This window comes from Pimephales promelas, chromosome 4 (assembly GCF_988280905.1).
Source record: "Pimephales promelas chromosome 4, fPimPro1.hap1.1, whole genome shotgun sequence".
NCBI classification, from domain to species: Eukaryota; Metazoa; Chordata; class Actinopteri; order Cypriniformes; family Leuciscidae; genus Pimephales; species Pimephales promelas.
The window spans coordinates 10,422,941-10,440,501 of record NC_142772.1 but is presented as its reverse complement, the minus strand read 5'-3'; the positions used below and the strand labels follow the sequence as shown (position 1 = coordinate 10,440,501).

The following is a 17,561-nucleotide window of genomic DNA, read 5'->3' as shown; positions in this document are numbered from 1 at the left end:
TTCCATGATAGTTAAATTAAAATATCATTATACAAAGATGAGAATCATGTTCAATAAATCATGATGCTATTGTGGTATATTCATCAATGTACTACAGCACATTTGTAAGGTAATCATTCCGTTTGCTTTCCACAGCTATATCTCAAATCAAAAAAGGCTTTTTACAATTAACGAGGACCATATGAAATTCTACTCGAATCTCAGGAATTTGTGAGTATTTGATATTTTAATAAAATATTGACAATTTATGGAAGAGCAGGACTTATGTGAGCATTTACTGTCTCCCACAGAACAGTGACCAATACTCACCTTACATATGTATCTACATTGGCCTTCTTCAACAATTCTAAACTTCAATATCTGTGAGTCTATTTTTTTAAAAGCTTAATTGAAATGTAATTATTTAGCAAATCTGTGATGTTTTCAAAGAAATCTTTACTTTCAAGTAATTGAGTCTTTTTTTTCTATCTATAGGAATCTCAGAGGCAATAACTTATCAACACTCTCCTGGATGGCAATTCGTAATTCAAACTTGTCGACTTTGTAAGATCTTCTTTTCAATAATAACACATACAAAACTATGTACAGTGGGCTGTTTGTGCATCATACAAAGCAGCCTTAGGTTTCTGAATCTGTTTGGCTTTTCTATAGGTTGCTCTCTGGTAACCCTTTGCAATGTGCATGTGAAAACATCTGGATCAAAGTCTGGTTGGATGATAGTGAGAGAGAGGGTCTGCAGTGTCGACTAGAAGGAGGAGGGGCTAAATCCCTCTCTAGACTCACTCTACCATCATGTGGTAATGGAACTCAAACACTTAATGCACATCTAATTTGCACAGTTTGTGGTAAGAAGTATTAAAGCATAGTTCTTAAAAAACGTTGCATTTCTGTCCTTATTTCAGAGTATCCACGTGTCGATGTCATCCCTGCTGTCGTTAGTCAAATGGCAGGAAGTGATGCTACTGTGATATGCAGCAGCGTGTCTGGATCCCCGACCCCTGAGCTATCCTGGAGCTTAAATTCTAGTGATCACCCTCCTCTCTCAACCAGCCATGAGGTAACACCCTGTTTGCCCTTTAAGTATAAAGCTAGTTGGAATAGCAAACTCTTACTGTTTTTGCAGTATGCATATTGCAGTCAGCAAAGAAAAACATTGTGTGCAATATTGTATCCCACAATGGAATGCACTTTATACTTCACATTCCAATTTTTGTTAACAGATGTAATTATAACCATGACTTTAAAGGGGCACTTGGCAACTCTAGTCACTTCTTCGCTGATTTTCACTTCTGTTGTCTCGCGTGTTCTCCTCAGCGCCCCCTACAGCTGGGTGTCATATATTTCACAACACTGTCATAAGTCACGTTTCCACCGCAGGAACTTTCCCCAGGAACTAGGAAATTTGGGGTGGTACTCGGGTGTGTTTACCCCCCAGAAAGTCCCTGCTGGTGAGGTAGTACTTTTTCAGTGTTCGGGAACTTTCGGGGTGGGACTTGTGCTCTGAACATGCTGATTGGTTCTTACCACTTGTTCTTTCTGCTCGATGGCAGCATTCGTCCCATCCGTCTCACGGTCAATGTCAGCTGATGTCCGCGGTGTAAACGCAGTAAGCAAGCGGTCTGGGGCAAAAAAAGTTCCAATGAAAAAAGTTCCTGGGACAAATAGTTCTTGGTAATTGCGGTGGAAACGCGGCTATAAAGAAACTCACTTGCGGCACCTTCCTCTCGCTTTCTACTGCTGCTCATGTGCTTCTGTTTTTATCGGAGCCGGCCAACTCTATCGTGTGGAGCTGTCTACCGAGTGGGTAATACATCACACACAGTATCATAGAATTATGTTGAATTGACCCTTCGCTTAGCCACGCCCGAAAACCGCCACTGGCCAATCATGTCTTAGCAACCGTAACTATGCGCGGGAGGTCTGGCAAGCTTTCGAACGAGGGAAACACGCTGAAGCATTGTGCGTATGGATTGTGCAAATCTGATACCAGTATACTAAAAGTTTGGACGGGGGAGAGGAATTGTTTTCCTTCCAGAAAATCTAAAAGCCAAGGGGAGAAATGATTGGCGTGATCTAGCGTCTATGTGAGAGACCCATTCACAACTACTGGTAAATGTCGACATGCTTAACAAAAACACCTATTGCTTGGAAATATTGACGGTTCTTTGGTCATAATGATATAACGTAAAATAAGATGATTAAAGAGACAAGACAAAGGCTCACTGACATACTTTAAAATATATTTCAGCATTTTGTTAATCGACGTTAACGTTACCCCTTACTAACTAAGTAGCCTAACTTAACCCAATCCGATCATGGCTCTCCCGGTATTAGTCTTATTCCACAAGATTTATTGATAAGCTGTTTGATTTATAATTATAAAGATTATTTTCACATACCCTGCTGTGTATGAACATAGCTGTTCCTCAATTTGTGTTTCCCATTTGAACGGTCAGCGTATGAGGCGCTGCTGCTTGCGCTGGGACTATAACTTAGGCTTTAACTTCAATTTTCAAGAAATGATTCTCTAATCGGTTGTATATAATGTCATGAATATATCCCTCGAATGCATACTGTAGTCCCCTTTGTCTTGCTCTCTCAGATATTTCACTTGTTCGCCGAAAATTTCTAATTATCTCATTGAAATGTCTGACACCGGGTGCATCCACACTATAATAGATGGGCCAGCCGCGAAAGCTTGACAGGCGTAGCAACAGTAACTAGGGAGGGCGGGGCTTAGCGAAGGGTCAATTGCCATGAAGCAGCTCGTGTTTCTCGCTCATTCTCGCTTCTCACAAGACTTCTATTTCCAACTTACCGGGACCTTAGTCCTCATGTTGCAAGGTTGGTTTTCCACCTGGAGACGCTGGGGGGAACGGGGAAAGCCCCCATTCTCTCCTGAACAGGTTATTGAACAGGTTATTGAACCATTCAAATGATTTCTAAACAGTTTTATTAAGTTGGAATAGTTGCCAAGTGCCCCTTTAAAGGGGTTATGACATAAGAAATAAATTTGGAGGATCCCTCTGGAAACAAGTGGATGGTCTTGATTCGTGTCAAAGGATTATTTGTTTGTATGAAGAATTTTGCTTTGTAAATGAGGCACATTGTAATGTAGAGTTCCCAAAGAAACTTTTGTTGAAAGATGAAGCAGCCAACTCTATAGAGCATCACAGTCCCGCCCACAGCCCGAGAGAGCGCTGGTGCCGGAAGTAAATTTCCCATTCATTTCTCCCATTGACATTTTGTAAAATCCATATCTAAAGAGTATTAGAGCATGTCTGAGGATAATCAGCTACGGCTAAACTCATAAGCATACAACACATCATTTCGAGTGAAAAAACGAAGAGAAAATCCCCAAAAAGTCGAGGGTACAAGCCTGTGTACATATTTTCATTTCCGAGCAAAGGAACTACTCCTCCCATAAACCACCGCGCCTCAGTGAAGTCGTCTGAAAGCCACCGTGAAAGAGCCTCCAGTGAATTTTATATAGTGAATGTGCAGGGAAACTCATTTCATTTTTTTGCAGCTCGACATGCAAAAACATTGAGTATCTGGCTCGCTCATCAGCTAAGCTGTGGCAACTGCACATCCAATGGCGTGCGGGCGTCTCAGAAGTGTGACCAATGAACTTAGCCCTACGTCATTACGTGATCTTCAGTCTTCACGTACCTTTGCGGGGTTTCAGACACGTGACACGACTTCCACCAATCAGATGCATCACTGTTGGATTGTGGGATTGTTCAGGATTGTGGGTAATGAAGTACTTATCCAATACATCACGAATAAAAGGCATTTATCTTAAAACAAGGTTAGTGCCCCATGAACTTTTGGCGTTTATATGAGCATATGCAATCGCTTAGTAGCTGGTTTTAAGTCTACGATATATGGTTACCAGTGGCGGCTGCTGGTCTTTCAAAGAGGGGAAGCTCTTTTTTCTTCTTCTTTTTTTTTAAACTCGACTGTCAGGTGTGGGGATGGTGAAAAGAGCGAGGATTCGATGCAGAGTTGATGGGCTTTATTTTATTGATAAAAACAAACAAAAAACAAACAAGGGGAATAAATTGGGAGCAAAAAAGGCAGGTAACGAGGGAGGACAGGTGGGGCAAAATAACTAATAATCAGGAAACAAGATGGGAGTCACAATGACAGGAAAGCACATATGGCACAACAAACACATGACAAGCACAAGCCATGTGCTCATACCAAACATGACAAAAACACATGACCAATAAAACAAATTAAAAAGCAATTGTGCTCACACAAAATGAGACCTGAAGAACGATGAGAACACTCATAAGCAGGCATGTACTGGCCATCGGGACTACCGGGACATTCCCGGTGGGCCGCGGTCTGGTTGGGCCGGTGTCGTGCCAAGGTACTTACCCCTGAAAGGAAGTGTATCCCCGGTCGCGGGAGCGCGCACGCATTCAGCAGGAGGTGTGTCATTACTTTGTCCAAGATGAATTAAACTATAACACGTGAATTGTTTAAGTCATCGTTTTACTGTTGTTGTTGTTTTGTTTTTTTTTATCGACGAGGTTTAGCAAAGACAGATATCATGTGGCCCATCAAAAACTAATTATTTTGTGGGCAAACGATCTAGCTTCATGCACGGAATGGATCAATTCTCACGAGAATGTACTGAAAAACTAAGACGACCATATCGTTTCACAAGCAAACAGCCCGTGGATATAAAATTGTTCTTACCCCCCCCCCCCTCCTCCTCCTTCCATGGTGAATTATTACCAAAATCATTCAATAATGCATTGCACTTATACATAGGCAAACAACGATTTTACCGATGATGGCCTATCATCAAGTGTTTTATTTTATGAATACTGTACATCATGTCTAATAACAGCAGTGAATATGAACACATTTCCTATTTCCTGACTAAAGTTATAGTGGGATACAGATTTTTTCAGACCGTATTTTCGACCTGCCAAAATATGTACCCCCCCCCTAAAATCTACAGGTGATGGCCTATCATCTAGTGTTTTATTTTATGAATACTGTACATCATGTCTAATAACAGCAGTGAATATGAACACATTTCTTGTTTTCTGACAAAAGTTATAGTGGGATACAGATTTTTTCAGACCGTATTTTCGACCTGCCAAAATATGTATCCCCCCCCCCCAAAATCTACAGGTGATGGCCTATCATCTAGTGTTTTATTTTATGAATACTGTACATCATGTCTAATAACAGCAGTGAATATGAACACATTTCCTATTTCCTGACTAAAGTTATAGTGGGATACAGATTTTTTCAGACCGTATTTTCGACCTGCCAAAATATGTACCCCCCCCCCCCCCTAAAATCTACAGGTGATGGCCTATCATCTAGTGTTTTATTTTATGAATACTGTACATCATGTCTAATAACAGCAGTGAATATGAACACATTTCCTATTTCCTGACTAAAGTTATAGTGGGATACAGATTTTTTCAGACCGTATTTTCGACCTGCCAAAATATGTATCCCCCCCCCCTAAAATCTACAGGTGATGGCCTATCATCTAGTGTTTTATTTTATGAATACTGTACATCATGTCTAATAACAGCAGTGAATATGAACACATTTCCTATTTCCTGACTAAAGTTATAGTGGGATACAGATTTTTTCAGACCGTATTTTCGACCTGCCAAAATATGTATCCCCCCCCCAAAATCTACAGGTGATGGCCTATCATCTAGTGTTTTATTTTATGAATACTGTACATCATGTCTAATAACAGCAGTGAATATGAACACATTTCCTATTTCCTGACTAAAGTTATAGTGGGATACAGATTTTTTCAGACCGTATTTTCGACCTGCCAAAATATGTATCCCCCCCCCTAAAATCTACAGGTGATGGCCTATAATCTAGTGTTTTATTTTATGAATACTGTACATCATGTCAAATAACAGCAGTGAATATGAACACATTTCCTATTTCCTGACTAAAGTTATAGTGGGATACAGATTTTTTCAGACCGTATTTTCGACCTGCCAAAATATGTATCCCCCCCCCCAAAATCTACAGGTGATGGCCTATCATCTAGTGTTTTATTTTATGAATACTGTACATCATGTCTAATAACAGCAGTGAATATGAACACATTTCCTATTTCCTGACTAAAGTTATAGTGGGATACAGATTTTTTCAGACCGTATTTTCGACCTGCCAAAATATGTATCCCCCCCCCCTAAAATCTACAGGTGATGGCCTATAATCTAGTGTTTTATTTTATGAATACTGTACATCATGTCAAATAACAGCAGTGAATATGAACACATTTCCTATTTCCTGACTAAAGTTATAGTGGGATACAGATTTTTTCAGACCGTATTTTCGACCTGCCAAAATATGTATCCCCCCCCCCAAAATCTACAGGTGATGGCCTATCATCTAGTGTTTTATTTTATGAATACTGTACATCATGTCAAATAACAGCAGTGAATATGAACACATTTCCTATTTCCTGACTAAAGTTATAGTGGGATACAGATTTTTTCAGACCGTATTTTCGACCTGCCAAAATATGTATCCCCCCCCCCAAAATCTACAGGTGATGGCCTATCATCTAGTGTTTTATTTTATGAATACTGTACATCATGTCTAATAACAGCAGTGAATATGAACACATTTCTTGTTTTCTGACAAAAGTTATAGTGGGATACAGATTTTTTCAGACCGTATTTTCGACCTGCCAAAATATGTACCCCCCCCCCCCCCCTAAAATCTACAGGTGATGGCCTATCATCTAGTGTTTTATTTTATGAATACTGTACATCATGTCTAATAACAGCAGTGAATATGAACACATTTCTTGTTTTCTGACAAAAGTTATAGTGGGATACAGATTTTTTCAGACCGTATTTTCGACCTGCCAAAATATGTATCCCCCCCCCCCCCTAAAATCTACAGGTGATGGCCTATCATCTAGCGTTTTATTTTATGAATACTGTACATCATGTCAAATAACAGCAGTGAATATGAACACATTTCCTATTTCCTGACTAAAGTTATAGTGGGATACAGATTTTTTCAGACCGTATTTTCGACCTGCCAAAATATGTATCCCCCCCCCCAAAATCTACAGGTGATGGCCTATCATCTAGTGTTTTATTTTATGAATACTGTACATCATGTCAAATAACAGCAGTGAATATGAACACATTTCCTATTTCCTGACTAAAGTTATAGTGGGATACAGATTTTTTCAGACCGTATTTTCGACCTGCCAAAATATGTATCCCCCCCCCCAAAATCTACAGGTGATGGCCTATCATCTAGTGTTTTATTTTATGAATACTGTACATCATGTCTAATAACAGCAGTGAATATGAACACATTTCTTGTTTTCTGACAAAAGTTATAGTGGGATACAGATTTTTTCAGACCGTATTTTCGACCTGCCAAAATATGTACCCCCCCCCCCCCCCTAAAATCTACAGGTGATGGCCTATCATCTAGTGTTTTATTTTATGAATACTGTACATCATGTCTAATAACAGCAGTGAATATGAACACATTTCTTGTTTTCTGACAAAAGTTATAGTGGGATACAGATTTTTTCAGACCGTATTTTCGACCTGCCAAAATATGTACCCCCCCCCCCCCCCCCCCTAAAATCTACAGGTGATGGCCTATCATCTAGTGTTTTATTTTATGAATACTGTACATCATGTCTAATAACAGCAGTGAATATGAACACATTTCTTGTTTTCTGACAAAAGTTATAGTGGGATACAGATTTTTTCAGACCGTATTTTCGACCTGCCAAAATATGTATCCCCCCCCCCAAAATCTACAGGTGATGGCCTATAATCTAGTGTTTTATTTTATGAATACTGTACATCATGTCAAATAACAGCAGTGAATATGAACACATTTCCTATTTCCTGACTAAAGTTATAGTGGGATACAGATTTTTTCAGACCGTATTTTCGACCTGCCAAAATATGTATCCCCCCCCCCAAAATCTACAGGTGATGGCCTATCATCTAGTGTTTTATTTTATGAATACTGTACATCATGTCTAATAACAGCAGTGAATATGAACACATTTCTTGTTTTCTGACAAAAGTTATAGTGGGATACAGATTTTTTCAGACCGTATTTTCGACCTGCCAAAATATGTACCCCCCCCCTAAAATCTACAGGTGATGGCCTATCATCTAGTGTTTTATTTTATGAATACTGTACATCATGTCTAATAACAGCAGTGAATATGAACACATTTCTTGTTTTCTGACAAAAGTTATAGTGGGATACAGATTTTTTCAGACCGTATTTTCGACCTGCCAAAATATGTACCCCCCCCCCCCTAAAATCTACAGGTGATGGCCTATCATCTAGTGTTTTATTTTATGAATACTGTACATCATGTCAAATAACAGCAGTGAATATGAACACATTTCCTATTTCCTGACTAAAGTTATAGTGGGATACAGATTTTTTCAGACCGTATTTTCGACCTGCCAAAATATGTATCCCCCCCCCCAAAATCTACAGGTGATGGCCTATCATCTAGTGTTTTATTTTATGAATACTGTACATCATGTCTAATAACAGCAGTGAATATGAACACATTTCTTGTTTTCTGACAAAAGTTATAGTGGGATACAGATTTTTTCAGACCGTATTTTCGACCTGCCAAAATATGTACCCCCCCCCCCCCTAAAATCTACAGGTGATGGCCTATCATCTAGTGTTTTATTTTATGAATACTGTACATCATGTCTAATAACAGCAGTGAATATGAACACATTTCTTGTTTTCTGACAAAAGTTATAGTGGGATACAGATTTTTTCAGACCGTATTTTCGACCTGCCAAAATATGTATCCCCCCCCCCCTAAAATCTACAGGTGATGGCCTATCATCTAGCGTTTTATTTTATGAATACTGTACATCATGTCAAATAACAGCAGTGAATATGAACACATTTCCTATTTCCTGACTAAAGTTATAGTGGGATACAGATTTTTTCAGACCGTATTTTCGACCTGCCAAAATATGTATCCCCCCCCCCAAAATCTACAGGTGATGGCCTATCATCTAGTGTTTTATTTTATGAATACTGTACATCATGTCAAATAACAGCAGTGAATATGAACACATTTCCTATTTCCTGACTAAAGTTATAGTGGGATACAGATTTTTTCAGACCGTATTTTCGACCTGCCAAAATATGTATCCCCCCCCCCAAAATCTACAGGTGATGGCCTATCATCTAGTGTTTTATTTTATGAATACTGTACATCATGTCTAATAACAGCAGTGAATATGAACACATTTCTTGTTTTCTGACAAAAGTTATAGTGGGATACAGATTTTTTCAGACCGTATTTTCGACCTGCCAAAATATGTACCCCCCCCCCCCCTAAAATCTACAGGTGATGGCCTATCATCTAGTGTTTTATTTTATGAATACTGTACATCATGTCTAATAACAGCAGTGAATATGAACACATTTCTTGTTTTCTGACAAAAGTTATAGTGGGATACAGATTTTTTCAGACCGTATTTTCGACCTGCCAAAATATGTACCCCCCCCCCCCCCCTAAAATCTACAGGTGATGGCCTATCATCTAGTGTTTTATTTTATGAATACTGTACATCATGTCTAATAACAGCAGTGAATATGAACACATTTCTTGTTTTCTGACAAAAGTTATAGTGGGATACAGATTTTTTCAGACCGTATTTTCGACCTGCCAAAATATGTATCCCCCCCCCCCTAAAATCTACAGGTGATGGCCTATCATCTAGCGTTTTATTTTATGAATACTGTACATCATGTCTAATAACAGCAGTGAATATGAACACATTTCCTATTTCCTGACTAAAGTTATAGTGGGATACAGATTTTTTCAGACCGTATTTTCGACCTGCCAAAATATGTATCCCCCCCCCCAAAATCTACAGGTGATGGCCTATAATCTAGTGTTTTATTTTATGAATACTGTACATCATGTCAAATAACAGCAGTGAATATGAACACATTTCCTATTTCCTGACTAAAGTTATAGTGGGATACAGATTTTTTCAGACCGTATTTTCGACCTGCCAAAATATGTATCCCCCCCCCAAAATCTACAGGTGATGGCCTATCATCTAGTGTTTTATTTTATGAATACTGTACATCATGTCTAATAACAGCAGTGAATATGAACACATTTCTTGTTTTCTGACAAAAGTTATAGTGGGATACAGATTTTTTCAGACCGTATTTTCGACCTGCCAAAATATGTACCCCCCCCCTAAAATCTACAGGTGATGGCCTATCATCTAGTGTTTTATTTTATGAATACTGTACATCATGTCTAATAACAGCAGTGAATATGAACACATTTCTTGTTTTCTGACAAAAGTTATAGTGGGATACAGATTTTTTCAGACCGTATTTTCGACCTGCCAAAATATGTACCCCCCCCCCCTAAAATCTACAGGTGATGGCCTATCATCTAGTGTTTTATTTTATGAATACTGTACATCATGTCTAATAACAGCAGTGAATATGAACACATTTCTTGTTTTCTGACAAAAGTTATAGTGGGATACAGATTTTTTCAGACCGTATTTTCGACCTGCCAAAATATGTATCCCCCCCCCTAAAATCTACAGGTGATGGCTTATCATCTAGTGTTTTATTTTATGAATACTGTACATCATGTCTAATAACAGCAGTGAATATGAACACATTTCCTATTTCCTGACTAAAGTTATAGTGGGATACAGATTTTTTCAGACCGTATTTTCGACCTGCTATAAAAGGTATCCCCCTCTCCATATTCCACAGATGATGGACTATCAACGTCTCCACTTCCTGTGGCGCCAAGAAAGCAAGATAAGACCCCCGCCATCCATCTTGAGCAGCACCCGTCCCACTTTGTGCTGGACCGCACGTCGCATATTGAGATAATGTCCCGCATCAGTCTGTTGGTTTTTAATAATTTTAAGATGATAAGACACATACTTGGAAGGTGTAATAATACAACAAGATTTAATCAATAAATTCCTCCGGAACAATAATGTACACAAAATTAAGGAGTACAAGCAGTACACAGGAAGGCCTCCTCCGTTGGTGGGCTTTTAACACACATATGGTGGAACCACCGCAAACAAACGTCACACTGAATCTGGAAAACAAATTATTTGGATTCAGTAAGAGGTTGCAAATTTTCATTCCTGTGTAATTGATATTTGTAATATACTGTACAGTAATTATTGTGGAGATAAAATAATTATGTAATGTTTGTAAGTCCTGGGCAAAATAGAAGAAATATAATATAAATATCCAACATAACACTACAATAAAATTCTTAATAACTTTATATCAAAACATATTTCATTTCACATTTCTTAAGTTTGATTTACCCAGCTCAAATCTTCCTTGGGTCCTTCTGATCCACAGAAGTGACATATGTCAGTCAGGTCATCTTAGAAACAAAACAAAACACAGAGCATGAATCTATAATTCTTAGTTTTTCCACACAAATATTTTTTAGGTTAGTATGGAATAATTCTGATGGCTCCATAAAATTAAAAATTCAAATAGTATGAATAATGAACAAATAAAATATACACCACCATTAATTTAGATCATTGACAGTTTTATACATTGAGAATTTATTAAACCAAAAACGTTCACTGCTGTTATTAGACATGATGTACAGTATTCACAAAATAAAACACTAGATTATAGGCCATCACATGTAGATTTTAGGGGGGGGATACATATTTTGGCAGGTCGAAAATACGGTCTGAAAAAATCTGTATCCCACTATAACTTTAGTCAGGAAATAGGAAATGTGTTCATATTCACTGCTGTTATTAGACATGATGTACAGTATTCATAAAATAAAACACTAGATGATAAGCCATCACCTGTAGATTTTAGGGGGGGGGGATACATATTTTGGCAGGTCGAAAATACGGTCTGAAAAAATCTGTATCCCACTATAACTTTTGTCAGAAAACAAGAAATGTGTTCATATTCACTGCTGTTATTAGACATGATGTACAGTATTCATAAAATAAAACACTAGATGATAGGCCATCACCTGTAGATTTTAGGGGGGGGGGGGGGTACATATTTTGGCAGGTCGAAAATACGGTCTGAAAAAATCTGTATCCCACTATAACTTTTGTCAGAAAACAAGAAATGTGTTCATATTCACTGCTGTTATTAGACATGATGTACAGTATTCATAAAATAAAACACTAGATGATAGGCCATCACCTGTAGATTTTAGGGGGGGGGGGGGATACATCTTTTGGCAGGTCGAAAATACGGTCTGAAAAAATCTGTATCCCACTATAACTTTAGTCAGGAAATAGGAAATGTGTTCATATTCACTGCTGTTATTTGACATGATGTACAGTATTCATAAAATAAAACACTAGATGATAGGCCATCACCTGTAGATTTTGGGGGGGGGGATACATCTTTTGGCAGGTCGAAAATACGGTCTGAAAAAATCTGTATCCCACTATAACTTTAGTCAGGAAATAGGAAATGTGTTCATATTCACTGCTGTTATTTGACATGATGTACAGTATTCATAAAATAAAACACTAGATGATAGGCCATCACCTGTAGATTTTGGGGGGGGGGATACATATTTTGGCAGGTCGAAAATACGGTCTGAAAAAATCTGTATCCCACTATAACTTTAGTCAGGAAATAGGAAATGTGTTCATATTCACTGCTGTTATTTGACATGATGTACAGTATTCATAAAATAAAACACTAGATTATAGGCCATCACCTGTAGATTTTAGGGGGGGGGATACATATTTTGGCAGGTCGAAAATACGGTCTGAAAAAATCTGTATCCCACTATAACTTTAGTCAGGAAATAGGAAATGTGTTCATATTCACTGCTGTTATTAGACATGATGTACAGTATTCATAAAATAAAACACTAGATGATAGGCCATCACCTGTAGATTTTAGGGGGGGGGATACATATTTTGGCAGGTCGAAAATACGGTCTGAAAAAATCTGTATCCCACTATAACTTTAGTCAGGAAATAGGAAATGTGTTCATATTCACTGCTGTTATTAGACATGATGTACAGTATTCATAAAATAAAACACTAGATGATAGGCCATCACCTGTAGATTTTGGGGGGGGGGATACATATTTTGGCAGGTCGAAAATACGGTCTGAAAAAATCTGTATCCCACTATAACTTTAGTCAGGAAATAGGAAATGTGTTCATATTCACTGCTGTTATTAGACATGATGTACAGTATTCATAAAATAAAACACTAGATGATAGGCCATCACCTGTAGATTTTAGGGGGGGGGGATACATATTTTGGCAGGTCGAAAATACGGTCTGAAAAAATCTGTATCCCACTATAACTTTTGTCAGAAAACAAGAAATGTGTTCATATTCACTGCTGTTATTAGACATGATGTACAGTATTCATAAAATAAAACACTAGATGATAGGCCATCACCTGTAGATTTTAGGGGGGGGGTACATATTTTGGCAGGTCGAAAATACGGTCTGAAAAAATCTGTATCCCACTATAACTTTAGTCAGGAAATAGGAAATGTGTTCATATTCACTGCTGTTATTAGACATGATGTACAGTATTCATAAAATAAAACACTTGATGATAGGCCATCATCGGTAAAATCGTTGTTTGCCTATGTATAAGTGCAATGCATTATTGAATGATTTTGGTAATAATTCACCATGGAAGGAGGAGGAGGGGGGGGGGGGGGTAAGAACAATTTTATATCCACGGGCTGTTTGCTTGTGAAACGATATGGTCGTCTTAGTTTTTCAGTACATTCTCGTGAGAATTGATCCATTCCGTGCATGAAGCTAGATCGTTTGCCCACAAAATAATTAGTTTTTGATGGGCCACATGATATCTGTCTTTGCTAAACCTCGTCGATAAAAAAAAACAAAACAACAACAACAGTAAAACGATGACTTAAACAATTCACGTGTTATAGTTTAATTCATCTTGGACAAAGTAATGACACACCTCCTGCTGAATGCGTGCGCGCTCCCGCGACCGGGGATACACTTCCTTTCAGGGGTAAGTACCTTGGCACGACACCGGCGGCCCGGCGCGTTATGTATTTTGTTTTTAAATCATTATTAATTGTAAATATAGCCTATTCTATCGTAAGTATATTGTTATATTGTCCAATTCCGGGCATGTGTCTCTCTCATGAAGCCGCATGAAGCTGACGCGAGCTGCGAGACTAACAGGTTTGATGGCCAATCGGAATCAAGTTCAAATCTAGACTTGAAAAGCGGCCGCTTTACAACAACTGCAGTGATGCGATGTGATGATGTGCAACGAAATTCATGTCAAAAGAGTAACATCTCTAAACGTAAAGGGGGACCGAGAAGTCGAGAGAGAAAAAACGACAAGACAACGACAATAACTTGAGGCAGATGCCACCAAATGTGTTAAAATAAATGAATTATTTGCTGGACTTTAGTGAAGATGTCAGCAGGGCGCGCCTGACTGCTGAGGTGAGACATTTAGAATGATAGGCTACACGTAGCCTTCTGCATTGTTTTGTTTAAGCATGTTACGATATTCCAGCTGTAATAGGCCTCCACTCACTGATCGATATAAATGACATTTAAAATTCTCAGCTCTCTGGTTCTGTCCATTTTATTACGAAATTCAGACAATACCGTTTTGCCGCTAAATAACGTGACAGGTCGCTTTAGCGCCTCAGTTCAAGTAAACCGATCATCTGTTACTTTTTATTTAAAGATAAGATACAATAGCCTACAACTTATCAAACGGTATATGCCTCATAAATAATATCAATCAGTGCTTTTCAACAACGGAAAGAGATTAATAAAACAGCAGGAGAACAATTATGTCACAGAACGTTACAGTTACCTCAGGAAAGCCATTTAATGACAATAGCACATAGTTGACTTGAAAAATAGCTATAGAATGGAGTATTTTGCATACTTGCATACCTTTCAAATAGCTATAGAAAGGAGTATTTTGCATATAAATATCCACATATATATATTTTTTTTTCAATTTGTATCCCTGAAAGTGCCTGGCAGAAGCCTTATGTGTCATAGGCTAAATGTGAACAAAAGACAAAGATAAATAACTCACTGCTCTTGACTAATAGCTTTAACAATGATTTATATATATATATATATATATATATATATATATATATATATATATATATATATATATATATATATATATACTATATACACTATATAAATGATATAGTATAAATGAAATATAGGTATACTATATAAACTATATTTCATGAGGTGAAATGTGAGATGTTGCACCTCATGAAATATAGTTTATATAGTATAGCCTAAGAATATTCTATTAGAATAATAAGCGGCACATAAATTAAGACCAGTTATTTACAATAAAGCCTTATAAAATCATTTCCATTTTATTTGTTTATTATTTTAATATTTTTTTCTTGGTTCTGGTTCTTGGTTCAGTAATTTTACATGCAGATTAATGCACGTATAGATGTGTGTGTGTTTGTGTGTGTGTGTGTGTGTGTGTGTGCATAGTGGGCCGGTCTGGATGAAGTGTCCAGGGCTGATTTTTTGTCCCAGTCCAGCCCTGCTCATAAGACACGTGTTCACACAGAACATGACAACATGAAAGCACACAGCTAGTGTAAAACACAAGCTGTGTGCTACACAGCACAAGACAAAACATGACATGAAAGCACGCGGCCGATGTAAACACAAGCCATGTGCCACACAATACACAACACACTGAACAGAGCGAACACGACAAGACAGAACGCTAACGTTACGCATGAGTACGACCATAAGGTCATCCTGTGCACTCACAACCGAAAACAAACACGCGGAGAATGCATGTCCGAATCCCAACACAAAAGTGAAACCAAACTAGACAGATGTGCCGTGATTCAAACACCACGCCCGCACATGTAACAACAAGACACCTGACATCGACGGAAGAAATGTGGGAATTAGGTTGAACTGTGAAATGTCTGATGAAAATTGCAAATACTAAGAAATATGTTACAGTAGTTCGTCTTTCGAGTAAAATACACACAAAATTCGCGACGAGACTGAGCACGAAGTCTTTAAACTAGCTTCCGCGTCAGCGATTTTTTTATTGGGTGAAATCGCTGTCAATCAAAAGGAGATGCAATCCTCCAATCATCACGCGGACGCCAGGCCAGCCCACTTCCCTATTAACCCCAGAGACGCCCGGCGTCCGTGGGCGGGACATAATCGCAGCATTTATCCAATGACCGTCTAGTTTAACAGCACTGAAAAAAACTGTTCAAAGCAGCCCCATTGAAGTCAATGGACGCCGAGCTTCAACGGGGAAATGCCATAGGAAAACGCATGCACTGTGACGGGCTACAGGAGGCGCTGCATGAGAAGGAGATCAAGTCAGCCAACCTGCTATTTGTTGCTTAATCTGAACGAACTAGAAAGAACTGTTCTAACGCATTTTTACTCATTAAAATGTTAACACAATAGTACACATTTGATTATTATTTGTTTGACATTATAGGGGAAGCTGAGCTTCCCTTGCAGTCTTAAAGAAATCTCCACTGATGGTTACGTTTTTATGGCTTATATCTCAAATGTCAATGGTTGTATTGAATTTTTACTTCCGGCACTGGCTGTGGGCGGGACTGTGATGCTCCATTGGATCTGACCGCAGCTGCATCACAAACTATAAGAAAATTATTTAATAATGCTTTGTCTGTAAATGATGGTTGTGTATGGATAATGTTTTCAAAACACGTCCAATAGCAAGTGTACGTTTACAATGCATTAGCCAATTATGCGGTGGGAGGAAAAATGAACGAACGAACGCAAAGTTTCTTGTGGGAACACAAAAGCATTGAAATATTTTTCCTCCCATCTCGTATTTTTTCTATCACCATGTCCCTCTAGGGCCTCGGTCGAGTGTTTAACAGTGTTACAGTATATACATTGTTTAACACACTAAACTGAAGTACAGTGATCATGTTTTATGGTAGCCCTTGTCGTAGCCCTATACGCATCTGTCATCCTCACATCTTTTTTAACCTCTTTACTCCTTGCACCAGTTTTACACATAAAGGAAGTTTAAACATTTAATCTCTGTAGCATCCTATAATGGGCTTTCAAAAATCATGACTGATCACAGTGCTGAAACCACAGATGCATTATGTTTCCATTAATATTTAAAATGCTCACTATACTTACATTAAAGGAGCCTTCACCCATGGTATAGCAGCCTGTATGACAGATAAAATACACTGAGATTTATACTAAGAACATGGATTATTTAGCTCCTGTTAATGGTGCTTTGTTCACCTGGGATGTTTGGTGTGACTGCATAGTTAAGAAGGCTATGGCGAGGATCACATAGATCATTAATCATGTAACTCGCCTAGCACTGTTTTGTGCTACAGATATGAATGATTTTGTAAGCAAAAAGATTAGTATTTTTCCCTAGTGATAAAATGACATCTCATAAACTCGTGAGAAATCTCATAGACTCATAGAGGAGAAACAGTGAAAAGATATAGAAAATCATGG

At 38.2% G+C, this 17,561-nt stretch overlaps 1 protein-coding gene and 1 long non-coding RNA gene across 3 annotated transcripts in view; one reads left to right on the top strand and one right to left on the bottom strand.

Annotated features, from left to right (window-relative positions):
- The window catches only part of ntrk2b (neurotrophic tyrosine kinase, receptor, type 2b), a 49,879-nt gene that overhangs the window by 3,416 nt on the left and 28,902 nt on the right, over nucleotides 1-17,561 (top strand). For both annotated transcript variants that reach the window (XM_039662364.2, XM_039662365.2), the window contains exons 2-6: nucleotides 136-210; nucleotides 291-362; nucleotides 475-543; nucleotides 652-797; nucleotides 903-1,057. In XM_039662364.2, coding sequence (XP_039518298.2) covers nucleotides 136-210; nucleotides 291-362; nucleotides 475-543; nucleotides 652-797; nucleotides 903-1,057 — 517 coding nt within the window. The remainder of the gene's footprint in view (nucleotides 1-135; nucleotides 211-290; nucleotides 363-474; nucleotides 544-651; nucleotides 798-902; nucleotides 1,058-17,561) is intronic.
- On the bottom strand, nucleotides 10,649-14,087 carry LOC148981626 (uncharacterized). Its single transcript, XR_016168236.1, has 3 exons — nucleotides 14,011-14,087; nucleotides 11,376-11,437; nucleotides 10,649-11,137 (listed from the first exon to the last, which is right to left on the bottom strand). It is a non-coding gene; the product is annotated as an uncharacterized LOC148981626 (long non-coding RNA).